Raw genomic sequence first — 7,132 nt, 5'->3', positions numbered from 1 at the left:
GGGGGGTTGGTGATGTTCTGCCTCCTCCCCTCCTCCCTTCCTCCCCTCCTCCATCCTCAGCCCAATTTTCCTTTTACTCTCTTTCGGTTTGTTTTCTAAAGATGCACTTTTGTTTTGGGGGGGGTGGGGGACAAGGGGGTGGGGGACAAGGGGGTGGGCTTTCCCATGGCTAGCTCTGTGATGCCCGCTCCAGGGGAGAAGAGATATGCGGTTTTAGCTTCAGCCAGCCCCCTCCCCCCACCCCCACGGTTCTGATGATGACCTTTTAGTTTTCCCCTGTCTTCTTGTTAGGGTGTGGGGGAGATAGGGGAGACATCCTCTGAAGCAAATATATTTCTCTATCCAGGACATGCTTGAGTGTTTGTCTCTCTTCCTCCTCCTCTTCCCCTGTCTGGAGGGAAGCAGGGGTGGGGTTTTTTTGGGGGGGGGATGGGGGGTGTTATTCTCTTTTCTTCTGCTGGCCTTTGCTATGAAGAATTTGGATTCTCTGCTGTTTTGGGGAGGGTTTTGTAACTTGCATGTAGTTTGTGGTCGTTAATTTTAAGAGGAGACAAATGTACTGTTCGGTTTATTACAGTTGAATCACGCTGAGTTCTGGCCTCTTTAACTGCTGGGCTTCCTCAGAGGCAGGGTACTGGGGCCCAAAGGGAAAGGCTGGGAGCAAGAGGGCTTGGGAGGAGGGAAAACTTACTTTCTCGTGGTGTCTCCCCCACCCCGTGGCAAATCCCAGCTTTGTTTCCATGAGGATCCTGCAGATGAACGCCCTCGGGGCTCCTGTGCCCATTCATGGCCCTGAGAGCAGCGAGGGGCTGAGTCTTCACACAGCCTTACACCAGGAGAAGGGGGCGGGGGGGGAAATGGGGGTTTGGCTCTTCCAGCTCTGCTCTTCCCAAGCGGTGGCATTGAAGACATCAGCTGGACCACCACGTGGTGCCTGCTCTGTCCTTCTGCAGCTAACCTTGAGAGCACCTCCTTCCTCTCTTCCTCCTCCGACGTCTTTCAGCCAGTTTGATTTCTCTTTAGCTTGGAAATCTGTGTCCCGGCTGGGATCTCCCTTTGGATAAGAGTTGAGGGTGCAGGGCAGCAGGGGGACAGCCCCCCACTAAGTGCTATGTGGCTGGGGGCGCTGGAAGGGCTTTTGCTTGGAGCCCTGACTTTGCTGCTGTCCCATCCGAGGCTGGGGGAGGATTGCAGGGGGTGAAGAACCCCGGGGGAGGGGGGAGGTCATGGATTGGGGGCAGCAGGTCCCAGAGAGGGGCAATAAGGATGGTCTTTTTTATGGGGGGGCTGTGTAAACGGGGGAGGGGAAGGGGGGCACGGGAGGAGGGCACAGACTGGGGGGGGGAGGTTTCTACGGTAGGAAGGCACAGATTATGGGGAGGGGTCCCACGAGAAAACACGGAATACGGGGTGGGGGGGTCCCCACGGGAGGAGGGCTACGTTTTGTGCTGCCAATGGTGGGGGTCGCGGGTGGGCTGCCTGGCGCCTTCCCAAACTCTTCAGCCAGAAAGGGCTGCGTCGCCCTCCGGCGGCAGCTGCTCTCTGACCTTCTGATGTGGAAAAAACCCAACCCCAACCACCTAATTAATGATAAGATGTAAATGAGCCCAAACACGGCCCCCGCTCCCCTCCCCCTCCTGCCGGCGGGGGCGGGGCCGGGGCGGGGCCAGGGCCGGGGAGCGCTGGGAAGGCGGAAGCGCGGCCGGGGCCGGGACCGGCGGCGGGACCGGCACCGGGACCGGGCATGGCGGGGGCCGGCTGGGCCCCGCCGCGCCTCGATGGGTTCATCCTCACCGAGCGTCTCGGCTCCGGTACCTACGCCACCGTCTATAAAGCCTACAGGAAGGTAGGGCCGTGGGGTCCTTCTCCCGTGGGAACCCCCCCCAGTCCGTGCCCTCCTCCCGTGGGACACTCTCCACGCACACGCTCTGATCCGTGCCCTCTTCCCGTGGGACCCCCCTAATCCGTGCCCTTCCCCCGTGGAGCGCCTGCACTGTCCGCGTCCTCCTCCCGTGGGACTTCGCCCTCCCGCCCCGTGTAATCCGTGCCCTCCTTCCGTGGGACACTCCACACACACGCTCTCATCCGTGCCCTCTTCCCGTGGGACACCCCTTCTCTCTAACTTGTGCTCTTCTCCCATGGGACCCCCCCCAGTCCGGGCCCTTCTCCTCTGAAGCTCCTGCACTGTCTGTGCCCTCCTCCCGTGGGACCCCCCCTACCCTTTTCACAGCCTATCCCTATAGCCCCTCTATGGGACCTGCTGCCCCCAGCCTGCTACCTGACACCCCCTTTTCCAGGGCCTCCTCACTCCCTGGTATCCCCCCAGCAGGCTGGGAAAGGGCCCCCCAAGGTGGCTGGTTGGGTGGAGGGGTTGGGGGTGGGGGGCCTCTAGATTTAGCTTCTCATGGGGTACTGGGTGACTCTAGGTTGGCTTCCTGTGGGATGCTGGGGGGCTGTAGGGTTGGCTCCCCATGGGGTATGGGGGTGCTCTAGGCTTGGCTCCCCTTGGCAGAGGGACACCCGTGAGGTGGTGGCCATCAAGTGTGTCAGCAAGAGGAGCCTCAACCGAGCGTCGGTGGAGAACCTGCTGACAGAGATTGAGATCCTGAAGGCCATTCGCCACCCACACATCGTGGAGCTCAAGGACTTCCAGGTGGGGCTGGGGCTTCTGGGGGGGGGCACTGAGCCAGCACCAGCCTGGTGTGAGTCCTGGGGGCTGTCCTGGCTCGCCAAGGGTGTACACGTGGGGCTGTGTGCCAGCAGCTGGGCAAACCGGTCCCGGCAGACGCTAGTGGGTGGCATATACAACGGGCTGGGCATGAGTGGGTCCTCTTGCCCTCGCAGTGGGACAGTGAGCACATCTACCTGATCATGGAGTTCTGTGCTGGGGGGGACCTGTCCCGCTTCATCCGCATGCGCAGGATCCTCCCCGAGAAGGTGGCGCGCATCTTCCTGCAGCAGCTTGGTAAGGCCACCCTGCCCTGTCGCCCCTTGCCCCATAAAATCTTAGAGCTGGTGAAGGTTGGAAGGAGCCTTTGAGATCATCAAGTCCACCTAGAGCTCACAATCTCACTGCCCCTGCTAAGTCACTGCCACCACACCGTGTCCCTCGGCGCCCCATCCGTGCGTCCTTTAAACGCCTCCAGGGATGGTGACTCCACCACCTCCCTGGGCTGCCTGTGCCAATGCCTGAGAACTCTTTCAGTGAAGAAACTTTTCCTAACACCCAACCTGAGCCTCCCCTGGCACATCTTGAAGCCCTTTTCTCTTCTGCTTTTGCCCTGCCCAGCCTGCGCCCTCCAGTTCCTTCACGACCGCAACATCTCCCACCTGGACCTCAAACCGCAGAACATCCTCCTGAGCGCCCCGGAGAACCCCCAGCTGAAGCTGGCAGGTCGGGGCAGGTCTCCGTGGCGGGGCTGAGGGTGGCCATTCCTTCTCCCCCAGCCCATCCCAGGAGCTGTGCTCGCCTTCTGCCCCCCAGATTTTGGGTTTGCCCAGTACATGTCTCCGTGGGATGAGAAGCACGTCCTGCGGGGCTCCCTGCTCTACATGGCCCCCGAGATGGTCTGCCGCCAGCAGTACGATGCCCGGGTGGACCTCTGGTCGGTGGGAGTCATCCTTTACGGTGGGCTTTGGCTTTTAATCCCCACCCCAGAGCTTGGCCAGGGGGTGGACTCCCCCTCTCCATCTCCCCCCACCTCTCCTTTTCCCTCCCTGCAGAAGCGCTATTCGGGAAGCCTCCCTTTGCCTCCCGCTCCTTCGCCGAGCTGGAGGAGAAGATCCACAGTGACCGGGCTGTGGAGGTAAGGTGGGATGGGGTGGGGTGGGATGGAGGTGGGTGGCTTCTTGAAGCCTGCCCCTGTGCTGGGACTGCAGTGGGGCCGGTGGGCTCATCCCCATCCTGCCCCAGCTGCCCAGCCGGCCCCGGCTGTCCCCGGAGTGCCGAGATCTGCTGGGACAGCTGCTGGAGAGGGACCCTGTGAAGCGCATCTCCTTCGAGGGCTTCTTTGCCCACCCGTTCGTGGATATGGAGCACGTCCCTGGCCCCGAGAGCCTCCGCAAGGCGGTGAGTGGGGTGCTGGGGGGCTGGACCCAGGAGACAGTGTGGGGCCCAGCCCTGAGCCCCTGAGCTCCCCTTCATCTCCCCCAGACTGACCTGGTGGTGGAGGCAGTGAAGAAGGATCAGGAGGGGGATGCTTCAGCTGCCCTCTCCCTCTACTGTAAAGCCCTGGAGCATTTTGTGCCAGCTCTGCACTGTGAGTGCACCCCAGGGGCCTATGGGAACCCTGGATGGTGCTGCCTTACTATGCAGGGGATTGGGCAGCCCCCCAGGGGAGGCCAATTTGCAGCCCACCCCCAGCAGCGTTGTGTTGCTCTCCCCTCGCAGATGAAAGTGACGCTCGCCGCAAAGAAGCCATCCGGGCCAAGGTGAGCCCCAGATCCCTAGGGAGGTGGGCAACAGCATCCCCCTAGCTTAGCTTGGCAAGATGCACCCCCATCCTCTGTCCCCCATGGCGAGGGTCCCCTCACCCACCCCATGCTGTGTGCAGGTGGGGCAATACATCTCCCGAGCAGAGGAGCTGAAGGCATTGGTCACCTCCAGCAGCAAGAACCTCCTGCAGCAAGGGAACCCAGCCAGAGAGCTCCTGAAAGGTACTGGGATTTGGGGACCCCCCCTCTCTGGTGTTGGTGGAACAGGAAAAGAGAACCTGGTGGGGTTTTGGGCTGAAGGGCCCTCCTGTGCAAGGTGCTCCTCAGTTCAATGTCCCCTTACAGAGATGGCCAAGGACAAGCCTCGACTGTGTGCTGCACTGGAAATGGCTTCTGCTGCCATTGCTAAGGTGAGCCATGGGTTTGGGGGTCCTCTCTCCCCTTGAGAGGAAGGGGAAAGAGCAAACCCTGGTGGGGAGAGAGCCGGAATGCATCCCCCAGCTGCAGCCCAGCCCTTGTGCTCTCTTGCAGGAAGAGGAGGGCAAAGACGATGGTGACACCCTGGAGCTCTACCAGCAGAGCCTGGGGGAGCTGCTACTACTCCTAGCTGGTGGGTTGGGATTGTGGTGAGTGATGCACAGCAGGGGCACGTCCTGCACACGGTGCTGATCCCCTCTTCCCTCCACAGCGGAGCCTGTGGGGAGGCGACGGGAGCTGCTCCACGCTGAGGTGAGTGCCAGCCCTGGGGCAGCAGCATGTCCCCCGTGGCATGGCTGGAACATGTCCAGAGAAGGGCCACAAAGATGGTCAGAGGTCTGGAGCTCCTCTCCTGTGTGGACAGACTGAGAGAATTGGGGCTATTCAGTTTGGAGAAGAGAAGACTCCAAGGAGACCTTATTTTGGCCTTCCAGGATCTGAAGGGAGCGGCCTACAAGAAGGCTGGGGAGGGACTTCTGAGGGTGTCAGGGAGTGATAGGACTGGGGGGAATGGAACAAAACTAGAAATGGGTAGATTCAGATTGGATGTTAGGAAGAAGTTCTTCCCCATGAGGGTGGTGAGACACTGGCATAGGTTGCCCAGGGAGGTGGTGGAAGCCTCATGCCTGGAGATTTTGAAGGCCAGGCTGGATGTGGCTGTGAGCAACCTGCTGTAGTGTGAGGTGTCCCTGCCCATGGCAGGGGGTTTGGAACTGGCTGATCCTTCAGGTCCCTTCCAACCCTAACAACTCTATGATTCTATGGCTTTGAGGAGACTTTCTGCTCTCTCCACCAGATCCAGACCTTGATGGCCCGAGCCGAGTACCTGAAAGATCAGATCAAGGTATGGCTTCTTGGAGGGGGCTCTGGAGCGTGCCAGGTGGGGTTGTCAGGCTGGAAAACGATCCTCTTCCCTGGCAGATGCGGGAAGCACAGTCCATGGGCAAGGAGGCACTGGCAGAGCCCGTCCGGAGCAGTGAGTCCCCATCTCTGTCCTGCTTTGTCCCCATCAAAGGGCCTCAGGGCTGTGCTCCTGCGGTGGGGGATAGCCCTGCCCGTGGGTAATCCTGACCCCATATCCCTTCCTCTGCCTCCAGCATGGGGTCATCCATTCTTGGGAGCATACCCAGGTGGGGTGGCAGTGGTGTGTGCAACCAAGTAACAGCGCTGTGTGCCCTCTGGCACAGCCTGTACCTTGCAGTGATGCCCAGCAGCTGGCTGTCGGGATGCTGCTCGCCGCCACACAGAGAGATGCCAGGGGCAGGCCGGAGGAAGGACGAGGCTCTCATCCCCACCCTATTGGAGTAACTGCCTTAGGGGGGCATTGCCCTTGGGCTCCCACTCTGGAGGGTCCCATGGGTGGGTCCACAGGGCCATCTGCCTCTCTCCCTGGGGGCTGGCATCGACTCCTTTCCCGGCCGTCTGCAGCCCTCGCTGCCGGCGCCGGCCAGGTTATTCCACTCTAATTCCCTGCGCTGGCTGTGCCAGCCTGGGTATTTTTATCCTGGCACCAGGCTTCGGCAGAACGTGCGCCCTGCCAGCCTCGTACGTCTCTTGCCTTTTCAACTGGACATTTCTGCCACCTCCCAGACTCTGGGGGAGCCTTTGCACAGACCCACGGCAGCTGCAGGCTGTTGGTGACGGCAGCAGGCAGGGGGTTGGGGACGCTGCTTGCGCCTTCCCTCGCTGTGCCTTTCTCACCCAGCAACTACCTCTGGGCACCCATCACTGCTGGGCAAGCCTCCAGCACCCATCTGCACTGGCCCAGCCCAGCTGTACTCCTCCCTCTTGCTGCTGGACCATCAGGGCTGAGGCTTTTGCTTCCTAACTCTGCCTACTCCGGAGCCTGGTGGGTGGTGACTGCAGTCCTCATTTGTGTCATGAGGTGTTCCCAGTGCTCAGCGGGGACGAATGGGTTGTGTGTCCTCCTCCATGGGTCATCGAGTGAAAGAGAGGGGCAGGAATCAATCACCTTCAGGGACAGTCACAAGGCTGCAAAGGGCAATACCTCCCCCCAGGCAGAGCCCCAGCACCCTGCCTGCTCTGCTCCTCAGGGCTCTGACACCCTGGACATCCCAGCTGGGTTCCCAGGGGCACCCCAGCCCTACAGCACTCTGAGCCAGGCTGGGGAGGGCCACCTATCCTGCAAAGCATGGGGCTTGTCTCAATCTCTACTGGATAGCAAGGGAATGTAATTTATTGTCTTTAATAAACACTTGGG

General features: G+C 60.9%; 1 protein-coding gene across 1 annotated transcript; it reads left to right on the top strand.

Moving 5' to 3' along the window:
- The first annotated feature begins 1,727 nt into the window (after positions 1 to 1,727).
- Positions 1,728 to 7,132, top strand: ULK3 (unc-51 like kinase 3). Its single transcript, XM_054169164.1, has 16 exons — positions 1,728 to 1,846; positions 2,513 to 2,653; positions 2,845 to 2,965; positions 3,290 to 3,394; positions 3,485 to 3,628; positions 3,724 to 3,806; positions 3,914 to 4,069; positions 4,154 to 4,259; positions 4,391 to 4,431; positions 4,554 to 4,656; positions 4,780 to 4,844; positions 4,966 to 5,044; positions 5,123 to 5,163; positions 5,708 to 5,755; positions 5,833 to 5,887; positions 6,099 to 7,132. The coding sequence occupies exons 1-16, from the start codon at positions 1,745 to 1,747 to the stop codon at positions 6,113 to 6,115; spliced, it is 1,407 nt and encodes a 468-aa protein (XP_054025139.1). The 5' UTR covers positions 1,728 to 1,744; the 3' UTR covers positions 6,116 to 7,132.

The sequence above is a fragment of the Dryobates pubescens genome, chromosome 17 (assembly GCF_014839835.1).
Source record: "Dryobates pubescens isolate bDryPub1 chromosome 17, bDryPub1.pri, whole genome shotgun sequence".
Taxonomy (NCBI): domain Eukaryota; kingdom Metazoa; phylum Chordata; class Aves; order Piciformes; family Picidae; genus Dryobates; species Dryobates pubescens.
This window is presented reverse-complemented; position numbering and strand designations above follow the sequence as displayed.

Excerpts from the sequence above, each read along its gene's own strand:
- ULK3 (XM_054169164.1), top strand. The coding sequence starts at position 1,745 with ATGGCGGGGGCCGGCTGGGCCCCGCCGCGCCTCGATGGGTTCATCCTC. Across the intron at positions 4,070-4,153 it reads CCGAGAGCCTCCGCAAGGCG|ACTGACCTGGTGGTGGAGGC; the intron begins GTGAGTGGGGTG and ends CATCTCCCCCAG. Across the intron at positions 4,260-4,390 it reads TTTTGTGCCAGCTCTGCACT|ATGAAAGTGACGCTCGCCGC; the intron begins GTGAGTGCACCC and ends CTCCCCTCGCAG.